The sequence below is a fragment of the Pipra filicauda genome, unplaced genomic scaffold, assembly GCF_003945595.2.
Source record: "Pipra filicauda isolate LSUMZ 115617 unplaced genomic scaffold, ASM394559v2 scaffold455_size529941_pilon, whole genome shotgun sequence".
Taxonomy (NCBI): Eukaryota; Metazoa; Chordata; class Aves; order Passeriformes; family Pipridae; genus Pipra; species Pipra filicauda.
This window is the reverse complement of record NW_024104593.1, coordinates 388,212-404,705: the sequence shown is the minus strand read 5'-3', so window position 1 is coordinate 404,705 and position 16,494 is coordinate 388,212. Positions and strand designations below refer to the sequence as shown.

At 35.6% G+C, this 16,494-nt stretch overlaps 1 protein-coding gene across 1 annotated transcript in view; it reads left to right on the top strand.

Annotated features, from left to right (window-relative positions):
• The window catches only part of ADAMTSL1 (ADAMTS like 1), a 387,380-nt gene that overhangs the window by 69,902 nt on the left and 300,984 nt on the right, over nt 1–16,494 (top strand). Inside the window, exon 4 of the mRNA XM_039385969.1 lies at nt 2,016–2,135. Within this exon, the coding sequence (XP_039241903.1) occupies nt 2,016–2,135 (120 nt within the window). The remainder of the gene's footprint in view (nt 1–2,015; nt 2,136–16,494) is intronic.

Here is a 16,494-nt window from a genome sequence, read left to right as displayed (position 1 = left end):
CATGCGCATATTTCTTTCTTGTACACCCCTGAAGATTCTTCATTGCTGTGACTCAATAATATAACAGTAATATCAGTGCGTGTATCTCCCAATGTTATCCATAAGGCAGGAAGCTAAGTAAAAATTTTAAAACCCTACTCTTGTAAAACTATTCCTGTTATGTAAAGTATTTGCTGGGGTTTTTGTTTGTTCGTTTGTTTTTGTGTTTTGGTTTTTTTTTAATATAACTAAAAATTTACAGTAGAAGATCTCAGAGCAACCAAATACGGGTACCCTGTATTTTGCTACTTAGAGGCAAGAATCTTATGTCAAAGAAAAGATCTCTTATATTAGTGGGCATAAAGTTTGGATTTAGGGACTTAATTCTTAATTCTTCCCATTACCCACTTCATATAAAGATATTTCCATCCCCCTGTGAAACTTTATTAGCTTATCTTCTTCTACTGAGTCTGTTTTAGCTGCAGTAGCTTTACAGCAGCTCTGATCTCAGTTCCCAGCTGTCAGAGAGGATTGCCTCCTCCCAAACAACAGTACCAACTCACTTTAAGGGAATGGAAAGGCAAACCTGTACTTCATCCTCCCTCTGGACAATACACATCATGTTACTTCCAAGCTCTTCTTCAAACTTCTCAGCTAGGATAAGTAGGTACAGCATAATTAGCTATACAGAACAAGGAATAGAAGAAATAGTCATAATAAAAACAGCAGAGCATGGACTTCCTTCTTAGAAAATATTTAGTTACTGCAGCTCTTGTGAGTAATGACAGTCCATTTATAAGTACTGTGCTTATCTTAAATAACATGAGGAAATGCTATATCTTCCATTCCTGATTATAGTATCTTGTCCCTGAGATGTAGAAACAGAAAAAGAACCAGAAACTCGAAACTCCACGACTACCGTGCCTGAGTATCTCATATACCTTTATGAGAAGATAAATCAGTATCTCATATAAATAAATTATTTATAGTTATTGCATTTGCCTAATTCACACTAGTGTTTTGGTTGCTGTTGTCAAATATTGAAGTACAAAATATTTTTACTTCATTATTTTGGTAAAACATACTATTCTTTCAATCTGAATGACCTTTAAAATACGTTGTAGAGTCCTGAAAGCTGAAAAATCTACTAGATTTCCAGAGATAATACAGTCTCTATTTCTGGTTGATAACAACCTTTATGGATTTCTCTTGTAGTGGATTTCTTTAGAGTCAGTCAAATGAAACAACAGTGTTTCAACGTGTTCCATTAATATGTAAAAAACCCCTCCCCATTATTTCAATGGTTTCCAACACTTCTAATTTACTTTATACCTGAAAAAAAATTCTTTGGCTTGAATAACCAAAGAAAAAAGGGATGGAGGAGCATGAAGAATAATGTGGATTTGCTTTAATTATTTATTTTCAAAACCTATAAAAATGTCATAATTGTACCTAGGATTGTACTTTGGAAGTCATTGATTAGTCAGTTACTGAAGAAATAACCTCTTTCTCGAGTAGCTTATATATATATTCCTAAAAACAATAGGTATAAAGTTAGTTTAAATTACTTTGAATTTATGTGCATATGGAAGTTTGCCAGCCAAAATACTTATAATTTTTCTGTCCCTTAGAAGTTTTAAGCTCTAACTTCTTATGACAGATCAGTAACAGTTCTAGACAAACATGATCTGTTCTATAAAGTAGAAATGCAATTTAAATGCTAATTCATTTCACAAAAGAGTTTTTAAACATTAACTGCCTTATAGACCATAGCTGTAAATAACACTGTAGAAGCTTCTTTCACAAAAAAAATCTCATGTAAATGGCAGTTATTCATTAATGTACTGTCATTCTTTAAATGCATATCAGTGTTCTCATTGATGGCAGTGCTGTCTGGCTAGAATGAGTGTAGTAATGGAAGACAAAGGACCATTAATGGACATTTTAACCTTCCAGTCATATTTATCTGGATATTATGATTATGTGTATGACAGAATTAAAATTGTACATTTCCTAATAGCGTGTTTTCCTTCTAGGTTTTTGGAGATCAAAATCAAGGAACAGTTTTCCTACGTGAATTTACGTTGATTCGGAGAGAAAGTCTTCATGACGATTTCCTATCTGATTTGCTGAATAACCACAAAACAGAAGATGCGGTAAGAATTCTCTATTATTCCAAAATACTTAATAAAAAATTATTGCAGAAATATGAATTGTTGTGATAGGTCATTCATTCTGCTTACTAATTTATGGGAAGTAACAGAGCGAGATTTTCTAACTACATAAAAATGTCACCCTAAAAAAAAAAGTACAAACTGTATTTCTAAATCCATAGGACCAATCTTTTATTTCCTTTAATTTTCACTGAAATAATGATATATCTAATGAGAAAACCTGCTGCAAAACTGTTTTTCTAACAAATGCGACACTGAGAAAGCAGCCGATTTTATCACAGTTCCCCAATCAGTCTCCCAATAAATCTCCCACTTTGGTTCTTTTTAGAAGTCTGGTGATTTACGTACTGTAGGCTTTTCTTACATAGGGCAAGAAAAAGTTTGCAACTTTTCAAAATCTGTGTGCACACAGAGCCTCAGCGAAAGTTGGGCAGCTAATGTCTTGATTATCATTTGTAAAGTCTTTAAACTTTCTGTTTTCCCCTGATGATGACATGAGTTGATTTGATACTTTCTGGGAAAATGTAGACTGCTGATCCATATAAGTTACTGTCTAAAGAACGTGCCTTCACTCTTTAAAATAAGATAATCTATGACTATTTTTGTTGGTAGCTGAGAGCATCCCAAAAAGGTTGATTCACTTCTGATAATGAAAAATAATAACCCTGTAACTCCATAACCACTTGAGAGAAGAGGTGCATTTCCAAGGGTGCCAGATAAGTGTTTTATAGTTCAAACGAGAAAATGGGCACAGTCAACAAGCAGGGTTTAATAGCTTTCTGGGCCTGTGCATTAAAAGCTGTTGGTAATGATGCTGTAGTAATATCTTTCAATTCTCAACAAAATTTGGAGAGCTCAAAAGAGTTTTTGTTTTCTTTTAACCAGTTACTACATCAAATACGCTTAATGAGAAAATACAGTACCTGCTTGTAAGGCAGTTGTAAGCAATTGTTTGCAATATTGTATGTTTCACTTCAATATAAGCACTAAAATCCAGTGCTGGTAACTCTACCATCATTTGCTTCAGGGGTTAATTTACTAGAAGCCGGAGGGGGATTTATATTTTTATCATTTTCTGTCTTTTGCAAAGACAATAGCTGAGATTACACTAACAAAATTATTCAAAGGAAGTCACTGAGGTGTTTCTCAGTTTCTAAGTTATGTTGAATTTCCTTCTTCTTCTGGAAAAAAAAAAGAAAATAATTCAAGAACTTGGGCAAAATAATTTAAAATACAATGGATTTAGACCAAAAACTTAAGGTTCAGGAAATTCCTAGTTTAAAGAATATCCCAAGGATTATAATCCTACATTTTTTGGGAAGTTCCTATTTATGTATTCCTGCCCCATGACAGATAAAGAAAAATGAATTAGTGGTCTGCTTTAATGAAATTGCTTGAAAACAAACAGTGAAGAGAGAAAAAAAGAAAAACTATGAAGGCAAAATGTTGTGTTTAGGGCAGATATTTGTTCTGTCCCTTTGATTCAGAAATTATAGTCTGCTAATCTTAGTACATATAGGCTTTTTTGAACTTCAGAAAACACAGCTGCATTTTAATTTCAATTGCTACTTTAACAAAAATTATGACTTTACAGTACAGCAGTATACTTTCACTGACTTGTACAAACATTTTCTTTTTTTTCCAAAAAACCCTATTTTAATTGTGTTAACAAATATGTTTGCTGTTGTATTTTACCATGTTCACATTTCAACATAATGCTGAAATTTCCCACTATTATGATATGCAGATATAGCTCAATCATTTGGTTTCCTTCAGTATCTGTGTGCTTAAATGTCCATGAGAAACTGTGCTAAATAACGTTACCCAAATTATTTTTTACTGCATCCTTTGTGTCAGTCTTGGCATATAGAATGGAAGAAAAATCACTTTAGCATGTTTTCTTTATTTTATTTACACTGATATCAGTTAAAAGCATGTTGAAATGAATAAGCAATGAAAACCCTCCTGAATTTTATTAGTAATAGCCTCTTTATCAATCATTTCTTCTCCCCCTCCCCCAAGTCCTTAAAATTTTCAAATTATTATATCCTTTTTTTTCCTCTGGATATGCTTGGAGTCTCTTTTCCTACTATTTTTTCTCTTTTCCTTCTGAACTGACCATTTAGTTCTGTGGGATATAAATAAAGTGAGATCTGTGTTAACAAAGTCTTGCCAGTTTCAACATCTGTTGTTTATAATAATTTCTGTGCTAAATTTTATTTTCTAAATGCTGATCTTGTAGTTCATCTCTGAAAACTCTGTAGAAAGTAAAGTTAAGGGTATTTGAGTATAATCTTCTGTGAGAGATTTACATGCCAAAATCACCTTTCACTTTCTTTTGAGCAAACTATCTTCAAATTTAGTGCATGAAGATAACAGAGGAAAGACAAAAATAAATATATGAATGGAACATACCTACTAGAGCAGGAAACATCATCCTGTAATTCATGTATAAACCTCTCAGGACTCAGCAAAATTCTGTTTAAGTTGATTTTTCTGCTGCTTTATGTGCAAAGTTATTCTGAAACTTCCTTTCTAGGATAGAAACATTACTTCCTACTTTGCTTATGTTGTGTTTTACATTTATCTTACAAAAGAAATCTGCTAAGACTGCCCCACTAGATTATTTTTTAATGTGTTTTTAAACTTCTGAATGTTGTGGAATGGATGGATGGCTTTCTGCCTTCTGACTTGTGTGCCTTAAACTAGTGACTGTCCTAGATCTGAGGGAGGGTCTTGTGATGAGGACTAAAATAGTGACCAATAGTATATATCAGTCCAGCACAAAAATTCTTTCCTTACTGTGGAAATGCTTGGCTTAATGGAAGGAGTGGATATTAGAAAACAGGTAAAAATCCTAAAGACTTATTTCAACCTCTAATATCATATTATAAGATTCTGTTGATCCGGTTCTGAGTAACTATGATTGGTTTTCCACATGTGTCCTCTGCAGGACAAACAATACAATAAAATCAAGCTGTTTCAGGTAGCTTACAGTCTTTATTACGATAATTTTTCAGGTTCACAGACTTTATTACAATAAATTTTCAGATGATTTTATTAATTGTATAAAAGTGAATAAATACAAAATTAACAACTGAAGCAGCAATTCAAGTGCATAGTTTCTTAAACAATACTACTTATCAGTTGCCATCTGCAGTGTTTAACAGATTTTATCAGAATATACAAAACAGTTTCCATTGTCTAAAAGACATAGTCTCTACAATTTTATCAGCAGTCATTTTTCTAATGAATAGCGTTATACAAAAAAAGATGGAAGATATTTAACATTAATGATTCAATGGAAAAACAAGTTTAAAGTTTGCAGAACTGCTATTGAAAAAATTTAGAGTAGTCTTTAAAAGAAAAAAACTAATTTTTTACAAAATTTCAAAACTATAAAATTAAAAGTCCATTTAATATCGGGTACCTTTTAAAAACAATATATAATACTGGTTTTGTTTTCAACTATAATTTTATCATATTTTATCATATTTGGAGTTTTTTGTTCATTTATATAAAAATATGCATTTATGAATACAGTCTGTGCAAATAAGTCTGACTCCCAGATGCTGGATTTACTGTGTGCTGGTTGCTGTTGCACATTTAGAAAGAATGATATCCTGGGATAGTTTACTTTGGCTGAATGCCAGATGTCCACCAAGGCTACGCAGATCTCCCCCACCCCCAGAGGGAAAAGGGGAGACGAAAAAGAAAACTTAAAAACCCGGGATTTACCAAGAAAAGCAGTTTTATATTTGCACAGAGAAGGAAAAAAAGGAACTATAAGCACTATACACACACAGGGAAAGCTAACAATAAAGACTAGTTCTCCATGAAAGGCATTTTCCTGAAGAAGAAGAAGCAGCCTGTCCACCACCGCACAGCTACCCCGAAGAGAAGAGCAAAACTGTTTCCTCCTCCCTCTCTTATATCTGAGCTGACGTAACATGTTATGGGATACCTTTTGGGTAAAATATACATCAGGAACCTATCCTAATTCCGTTTCCCTCTCAGGGAGGCTTACAAACCCACTACAAGCTACAGGTGAAAATCTCACTTCAGGAATTTTTTTCCCTTTACTTTTCTCTTGAGAAATGGAATTTTGCAATTAATTGACTGTGTGAAATGATATATGGTGTGAATTGTCCTCTGAGCTGCAGAGGAGCTGAGCGCTTTAGAGGCATATAACTGCATAATAATGGAGATTATGGAAGATGGATGCAGTAAAAAAAAACCTGCTGTTAATACAAGTGTTTTAAAAATGTGCCATCAAACTGAGAAATTAACAGTCTAAATGTAAAAAAAAAAAAAAAAGAAAAAAGAAAAAATCAAACAGTGCTGAGAAGCAGCTGCCTTAACAAATCCCTTTCTTAAAGCATTAATGATCAAGAAACTATGGATATTGGGCAGGGAGATGCTGCATTAGATTACCTTATCACTCCCACTTCCTCAGCAGGAAATTAAATTTTTTAGTACTTTAGCATACTGTCAAATGTTTTACCTAGCTACTTTTAAACAGCTTAAACAACAGATACAGGAAATTCCCTGATATTTTTCTGGCTGATTTATGTGGAACTGAAGCACAAATGATGAAATTCCAAAAGGTGGTCAATGACCTGGAGGAATACCCGGGAAAGGAGCAGTGAATACAGCATAAATGTGCCTAATAATGAGGCTGGTGATAAAGGACATGCTCATGCATGACCATTCAGTAATGAATTTAAAAGCCAGTGGAGGATGCTATTACATTCACAATCTGCAGTTCAGAAGGCAACCCAGATAAAGGAGTCGTGGTGGAACTTGAGACCTCAGTCTTCGGAAACACACATGTGCTTGTGTGATTGTGCCCTTGGCCTGTGGAAATGAGAATTACTCCCTGAATGTGTTTTTGTGAAGAAATTGCAGAATGCGACTTCGTAGATCCACCTGCTTTTATTGACTAGAATAATTGCGGGTAAGTGAAGAAAAAGGTGGGATGTGTTCTAGATATCCAGTGGTATTGGGTGAGCGTGGCAAGATGTGGGGGGAGAGGGCTGCAGGGTTGGCTTCTGGGAGAAGCTGCCAGAAACTTCCCCCATGTCTGACTTAGTCAGTGCCAGTTGGCTCCAAGATGGACCAAGACCAAGCCCTTCAGCAATGGTGGCAGCACTTCTGTGGTAACTGATTTAAGAAGAGGGGAAAAAAACAACTGGGCAACAACAGTGGCAGCCAGAGGAGTGAGAATATGAAAGAAGCAGCCCTGCAGACACCAGTCAGTGCAGAAGGAGGGGGAAGAGGTGCTCCAGGCACCAGAGCAGAGGTTCCCCTTCAGTCTGTGGCAAAGACCATAATGACGCAGCTGTGCTCCTGCAGTCCATGGAGGTCTCTGGTGGAACAGATAACCAGCTGTAACCTATGGAGGACCCCACGCCAGAACAGGTGGATACCTGAAGGAGGCTGTGACCCTTTGAGAAGCCCACACTGGAGCAGGCTCATGGCAGGACCTGTGGCTCCATGGAGAGAGGAACCCACACAGGAGCATGATTTCTGGCAGGACTAGTGACCCCATGGAGGAGCTGTGCTGGAGTAGCCTGTTCCTGAAGGACTGCACACTTTGGAAAGGACCCACACTGGAGTGGTTCGTGAAGAACTGGAGCCTATGGAAAGACTCATGTCTGTGCAGTTCATGAAGGACTATTTCCCATGGAAGGACCCCAGGCTAGAGCAGGGGAAGAGTGTGAGAAGTCCTCCTGGGGAAGGAATGGCAGAGACAATATGATGAACTGACTGAACCCCCTTTCCTCATTCCCCTGAACCACTTGGGTGTATGAGGTAGAGAAAATCAGGATTAAAGTTGAGTCTGGAAAGAAGGCAGGGGTGGAGGAAAGGTAGTTTAAGATTTAATTTCTCATTACCCTACTCTGATTTGATTGGTAATAAATTAATTGCCCCAAGTCAAGTCTGTTTTGCCTGTGACAGCAATTGCTGAGTCATCTCTTCCTGTTCCTTATCTCAAACCCATGAGCACCTCATTATATTTTCTCACCCCTGTCCAGTTGAGGAGGATGAGTGATGGAGTGGCTCTGGGGGGCACGTGGCATCCATCCAAAATCAACACACAGTATATGAACATGTATGGAATGACCATATCAAAAATGTTAGTGGCAGTTTTCTGTGTTTTCTTTCTGTGTATTTCATTCTTTACAAAAAGGACAAGAGGACTCTGTCCCATGGTAGCTCCTCACTAGTAGGCAATTCTCTGTTTTCTGAGCCTGACAGAACAGTGATTTTGTTGGAGCCAATTGGTGAGATTACATCTGCCATTAAGTATACTGGCCACCCAGCTATACTGTGGCCCTTCATTTAGGAACAGATTTTCCAGAACAATTGCTTGTAGATAAGAGGAATGGGTGAACTGACTTGAGATTTAGACATTCCTTTTGTTTATCAGATGAAAGTAGCTTGTCCCAGAACCTTTATATTCTGCATCATCTATAAATTTGTAATACTTGAAAAAGACCATTAACATGTGCATAGAAATTATCTGCTTAACTCTTGTAAAATAACACAGTGCCAGAATAGTGTTGTAACGCTAGGAACGGGACAGTGATATTACCTAAAGCAAAGGTATTTTACAGAGTTAGACCTTTTTTCCCCTCCTTCAATAAAGATAACTAGATACATTTTTTCCTCCTACATTTGCTTTTGCAGTCTTTGAGTACTCTTGGACAAGCTGATTTATGTTTTACTTGTCCAAGACATTCAAGACTAGGTAGTATGAAATGTCTTAAACTTTTTATTTTTTTCTGCCTACATGTGCTTGGTAAGGGGAGGAGAAAGTAATTAAAAGTAATACATTTGCATCTTAACCCAGAAGTATCATCATATACCATGACTGAGCATAGCTGCCAGGTTTCATCCCAGCTTTTATCCCAAATAGCTCACTGCTGTTTCACCTAGAGTACTGGATGCTCATTGAACCTTTTTCTTCCACCATCTAAGTTCTTTCCTCAAGAAAGAGTATTTTCTTTGGATCATGGCATTGGAAAACCCTTTTGCAATCTTGGATGACATCTAGAAATATCATCTTCCCCATAAGCATTTTAATCACCATTGTTCAACTTTTAATTATTTATCTGTACTTGTTTTGACTGTTATTTTTCCATCTACTCTTCCAAAAGGTCCATTTGATTTAGCTTGATGTAATTAGCTGGAATCTGCACAGTAAAACAGTAGTGGTTTGAATATTATCCTTATTCTATAAAGACACAATATACCAAATTTCTCATTAACAAAATTACATGGGATTGTAGCATCTGTTGGTGCCACTGATGTACACTGTGGGTGTAGAAGTAAATTCTGATTACTTAAATTTGTGCTTAGGAATAAAAGTACAGAGATGAAACAGTCTTACAGCTTCCTCATGAGGGGAAGTGGAACAGCATGAGTTTGTGTCGGGGGGGTGTAGGTTAAATGTTATGAAAACATGCCTCCCCTAGAGGGTGGTTGGGCACTGGAACAGGCTCCCCAGGGAAGTGGTCACAGCACCAAGCTTGACAGAGTTGAAGAAGTGTTTGGACAACACTCTCAGGCACATGGTGTGACTCCTGAGGATGGTCCTGTGCAGGGCTGAGTTGGACTTGGTGATCCTTGTGGGTTGCCTTCCCACTTGGGGTATTATATGATTCTATAATAAATATTAGGTTTAATTGCTATGAACCATTCAAAGATTTCTGCTTTGTAACTTTTACAAGATACCCATTTTTCAATGAATATCATAGAGCAATTAACAGGAGCTGTTCTTGCAAGGGGTCTCTTACAGCGAAACTTAACAATGATAGAGAAAAAAAGAATTCTGCATTGGCTGAAATGGCATAATGGAATAAATGGAATAAAAGCTCCAGGTTGACTGTAGAAAGTGTTTCACAGGGGGTTTTTTTGTGGTGTTTGGTTGGTTGGTTGGTTTTGGTTTTTGTTTGGTGTTTGGTTGGGGTTTTTTTGTTCATTTGTTTGGTTTTGTTTGTTTGTTTGTGTTTTTGTTTATTTTTTTTTGAGATAAGATAATGTTTCTTCCAGGAATATTGTGGAGATAAATCAATGTTTCTTAAAAGCACATTCTTTTTTTGTTAACTGGAATTATCTGACTGTCTTCTTCCCTCAGGGTGCATTTGCTCAGACTCTTAACCTTGTTTTCCCTTGTTTTCCAGTCATTAACATTCTGGGTATCTGAATCGCTGATTGCTGTTCATAAGGAACCCCTCAATTCCTACTTTTGTCCTTCAGATCAATTTCTTCGAGTTTTTCTGCATGTAATTTATCTGAAAAAGCAACCAACAACCTTATTACTGAAAAAGTTCAGAATTCAGTTGTAATTTCTAAAAGTTCATTTACTATTTTTGGCCACATTTTCTTCCCCTTTTTACTGCATAATTTGAATTTGAAAACTTTAAAGAATATTACTGTCTTTTCCCTTCTCTTATCTTTCTTTGATTTATTTTTTAATACTGATTCTATTTTGATAGGTTATCTTGTCCTTCTGGCTTTGCTTCAGCCTTCTTTTCTTTTTTCCCAGTATAGAACATTTGTTCATAATATTTTTGCAAGAGTTGTTGTAGGCTTTATCTGGAGCCCATTCATAATTATGAGCTTATACTATTCACAAATACATAACTGATGAACTATCAGCTGACCTACTCAATTTTCTATTGAGTTGGGAAGAGTCTTGATTACTGCATTAATTTATATGATGAAGAAATAAAATGGCATGTGCAAATAAAATACTCTCAGGAACATTGCAAGTTTGATGTATTTTATATTTTCAAATTTTATATAGCAATAAATAATTTGCAGGTTTTATATGGACAAAGAAGATTTTGAATGTTTTGGTATAAAGATTTATCCATAAATAAATGAATAAATGAATAATCCAAAACAATGAATGAATGGTGAAAAAAAGATGGTATAGACTTTCTATGAAATTGCTGGTTGAATGTCAGGCTGAATTCTTTCTTGAGACATGTACTAAAAATTTATCATGTGACCTAAATAATTTTTGTAGAATTTGATTACTGCCAGACACTTTAAAATTATTGCAGATTAATGTGAGTCTGTCTTATAAGGTCAAGTCTGTCTGTTCATATAACTGTAATATAATTGTGCATGGTTAATTGCTTAATTGTGGAGAGAGACTCTAACATTTATATCTAGAAGCAGTGTATAGAACTGATATGGCTGGGATTGAAAAAAAAATTGAATATGACTTGGGTTTGGTAAATGTCAGAAAGCCTCGATGCATTCAAGCCCTGATACTTCTCTGCATTCGATCCTCAGTTATTGAATTCACAGAATTCAGGGACAGGAGTAGAAACTGATTCTAGTATCTAAGTTATTTTTCCCTGAATGATCAGCTGGATACCTGGACTGAAGTCAACTCTATTGCATACGAGATCAAGAAGCCTCATACTTCTTTGAGGACTTTGTATATGGTATGTGAAATAAAACTAATTTTTTCAATTTTTGTTCCCTAGACTGGCATAAGTTAAATAATATTGCATATGTTAGTACATATTGGTTAAATGCATCCCTCTGGTTACTCTGAGTAAAACTGTATTCTCTACATATCAAGTGATTCTGAGACAGAGCAATTTTTAATGTAGTTTACCTAAAAAACCTCACAGGCCCTATAGCAATGGGTGGTTAGGCTTGTAGTGAATTTATGAGATTGGAGAACATTATATGCAAGCAATATCATTTGCCACCACATGCCATTTGTAACTAGCATAGCTGCTGGTTATTCCTGAAGAACTTTTTCAAGCTAGCTTACTTTTCTTTTGTATGTGAATTTTCTGTCATGAATTTCGAACCATATCCCATTTTTTTGGCTTTTAAGAAGGACGTACTTAGTTTCATGTCATAAGCATGCCTCTGCAGTGAGTCCTCTATGCCAAGATCCTCAAAGACTAAGTCACATCTAATTGAGGTTCTGGATGCTGTTTTTTCTTCTCACTTTCAACCACAGATAACTACTTCTCATAATATTCTCTTGGTTTGGCTTATGCAGTAGTGTTAATAACAGTACTATTAGTAGCAGGATTAGTAAAAAGTCTTCTGACTGACTTCACATCCCTAACTCTTTGTTAATGAGATTTGGCATTAGATTTGTGAATGGTACAATACTTGTGTGCAAGTCGTATGTAGTATGTGGCTGAAAAAAGGCACCTTTCCATTCTCTCTTTTCCTGAATTATTCATCAGACTGAGACAGCTTTCTTGTATTTGGAAAGAGAATTCATGGAATAGGATCCTTCTGACTATTTTTTATAGAAGCTGCTTCCTTCAGCCCTCCCAGAAGGTCAGGGAAAAGGGAGTTCACTTGCCTCTGCCAGTAGATGTTCTGCCCAGTAATCTGTAGTTGGACCATTTCTTCTGGCTCACTAAATATCCAAACCTGAGTAAGTCTGTGAGGAAAGGGGGGAAAAGTGCAAAAGCAATAACATGATATTGGTTTCACAGTGCTGCCAAATCTCATGATTTTTTTTTTTAAAGCCTTAATCTTTTAGGGTTTGTCCTTTATACTACTCATGAAAAACAGCACTTCCGCTACAAGGTAACCTAGTGTTTTGAGATTGTATTTTTATTCCAAAGCCACAGGTGTAGAAACACTGTATCACAGAGTACATGGCTCCTTCTCCATATAACAAAGTCTCTGGCTTCTAAACTTTCAGTGAAGGAGTGATGAGTTAACAGCAAAAAAAAAGTTGTGGTAATTGTAAGGCCTTCCTGTTTAAGTCTTTATAGGAAATTTTGTCTCCTTATGATGAAAAAAAATATTTAGTGTGGTGTTTACTTGATTTTTAATTAAGGGTGACTTGAACACAGATATTACTTGAAACAGTTCCCAGACATTTCAACACAGTGAACATGATTTTGTATTTGTTATAGCTGTTAATGCTAACCCACAATTCTGTAACATTTACCTGAGACTGGACTTTTGCCTTGCCAACTTTTTCTCCGGACAAGGTAGAATATTTGAGATTTATACCCAGCTGCAGATAGTATCTGAATTTCTGGAGAAAGAGGGGCAGTTGTTAAACTGCTGTTTTCAGGGAGAACGCAAAAAGGAATCTGGTGGTTTGCCTCTTCAAAATTCCTAACCAAGATTTGGAGTGCACCAATGAAGTAGTCAACAACTATTGGAAATTAGGAGGACTTGCAATTTTGTAAAACTAATGAGACTTATTAGAAACTGAACTAAGTTTTTGGTTACACATACACCTGTAAATACACAACATAACCCTAAACACTTCAGCTGAGCGTGAAACTGCTCTGTACTAGGAACTGTTTACATGCACAGAAATCAGAGACAGTCCTTGCCTTGGGAAGCTGACAATCCAAAGTACATCAGAAAGAGAAATACTGATGCAGTGAGTTAAAAGACACTTTTGGTTCAAACAGAACTGAGAATAGAACTTCTGTTTTCCAGCTTGTTCTGAGCCAATAAAGGAACCTGAAGTCTAACATGATCTCTGTAACACATAACACATAAATGTAATTATAAATATAAACATATATTTTTATATATTATATAAGGGCTGGCTATACCCTGTGTGTTTTATCATTTAGGATGCTAACAGTCATCTACTGCTGTTTTTCATCTACTGCCTGTGTTTCAGGCTTGTGAAAAGAAAACATGTATTTGTTAATTGCAGTGGTCATGAACTCCTTCAAATGCTCTCCCCGTTACTTCTCAAACTACTGCACTATCATCTGTCAAAAGGTATGCTTGTTTCAGTGTTGTTAGGATTCGTTTTCTCAGACGCTTCTTTATTTGTATCCTCTGACCTGTCTTCTGCCAAAAATCTTAAGGAAGTTTTGTATCTCCATATCCCCAAGGTCAAATAGAATGTTTCAAGATAATATGAGATAAAGAAAGCAGTGGTATTCCCACCAGCAGAACAAGTACTGGGTTTTTTTCTCTTTCTCTGGACTTGTTAGCACCATATTGAAAAGCATACTTGTGTTAACAACTACATTTAATTTTTTTTTTATTCTGATACAAAACTCTCCAAATTTTCACTTTTAATTCTAAGCATAGATAGACTTCAGTTTAATTTTACATTAAATGAAGCTATTTGTGAATTTCACTATACAGGATGAGTCTGCTTTTAATTTATCATTTCTACATCTTGTTTCCTATAAATGAATAGTGGCTATATTTTGAAAACAAGTCCTGTGTTCTTCAGTCCATCTTAGAATTTCATTGTGGATTGAATTGAATTTGAGAAACCTACTGGAAGTAAAATAAAATAGTCTTCCACTTCAAGTCTCTTCTGAATTTTATGCATGGGATAAAGGACTTTTTAATGCTTCTGTGCCATGTCCTTGTTTCACTCTGTAATTTTATTCTCCCTTGAACTTCAACAAAACACAGTTGAAATTTAGCTGTAAAGCAAAGCATGTTGTCTTAAAAGGATAATGAACTAGAAGGATTTCCAACAAAGAAGCATTATCTTGGTAGTTAACAAAAGCTAATGAAAGTTAAGAAGTGATTATAAAAGAGATCATACTGCATTTCCAAAGGCTAGTGAGAAGAGTTCTAACCATACTGTAAAGACTGCAAAGCCATTTGGTAAATCACAGAGTTCTTGTTTCTGGTAACCTGCTGTAGATATGAATTATCTACATACATCTTGCTCTGTAAGCCTTATCCACATTTGATTGCATCATTTATGAATACTGTGGATCATATAATGAGTCATCATCCTTACTGCTTAATTAGAACATAATCTGACTTCTGTTAGCTGTAGGGCAATGGGTATTTCTGCCTACTGTTTGGTATGCTTTACCAGCAGGAAATAAAAGTCAGCTTTAAAAGTCACGGGATATGCAAACTAAAAGTCACTACAAGTTGCAGGATGTGAAACAATTTTAAACTGATTCTTCAGATAAAATAACTTATTCATGGCTATCCTTCAAAATGTTGTACTTTGATTCAGAGCCTGAAACACGTTGAGGCATACTTAAATGACTCTTGTACCCTGAACAGTCTCCTTTTCTGTTTTTTTCTTTTCCCATTCCTTTCCCCCTTAATTCTTGTGTAGGTACTTTGCAAAATGTTTTAAAAGCAGGTGGGTGTAGGGCCAAGATAATGAGATGCTGGCTGTTGGAAAATACAGGCTTATCTTCTCCTTTTGTTATTTAAAGCTACAATTATAACTTGTATATCAGACCATGTTATTTCTTCTTCATTTGCATACTTCTTTATCTTGGTCAAACTTTTCATTCCCATGAGAATAGTGTGCTATTCAGAAATACTTTTGATTTCAACCTTAGAAAACTCAGAGGCAATACTTACTGGATTTTTCTTAAAATATCCTTATCTGTCTAAAGAAGCACAATTTAGAAAAGTTGTTCTGTACCTGAGAGAAGATATTTCTTTTGGTAGGAGAGAAGAAATGCAAAAAGGAAGTATAACCTCTTTTGTTCCTTTGCCTCCAAATGTACCTATAGCTGATATTTTCACTTAAACTTTCTCTGTAGTAGTTTGCTGAAGGATTCAGACACCGAATATTTGCTTTTCTCCATTCCTTACCTTTTGATTGTGAATACAAAAGTTAACATAAAATAAGACTTCTTCTGATTAGAAGAGTCTTTAAGTTTGAAATTAGTTTGATGACAAGTTTTTTTGAGAGTACATATTCAGAAGAGGTAGTTCTGATTTCTAGCTGAAAAGATTTCTAAAATTTAGATCAATGTCTACTGTTCAGGATTTATTGAGTTTCTGTTTTTTACCTTAAATGCATAATCGATTTTTTTCCATTTCTCTCCACACTTACCTTTTTTACAAATATAACACAAAAATTCAGACAGTTACAGTTTCTTCATTCTCAGCTTTTGAGTAGCAAGATCATTAGGAAAGCCAATTAATCTCTTCTAGAGGGATAGCCCCCACGTCTGGCTTCAGAAAGCAATGGGAAAGAGTGACTATTTCTTCAGCCTGAGCCTTTAAAACTTTTGAGAAATTATCTGGACAAAAAAATTTCATTTGTTAATATATGTTTTATGCTTTTTAAAAACTGTTTATTTTTCCATCTCAAATACAGAAAAGATACTCGGAATACCCCTTTGGTCGGTTTAGGTCAGTTCTAGCCATGTTTCCTCCCCACCTTTGACCCTCACCAAAACTGACCTTTGGGGATGCAGGCGTTTGGAGAGAAACCCTTCATACTGTGCAAGCATTGCTCAGCCACAGCAAAAACATTGGTGTGTTATCAACACTGCTTTATCCACAAATGCGAAGCACAGCACCATGCAAGCTGCTGTGAAGGAAGTTAACTCCATCCCAACCAGACTCAGTGCAA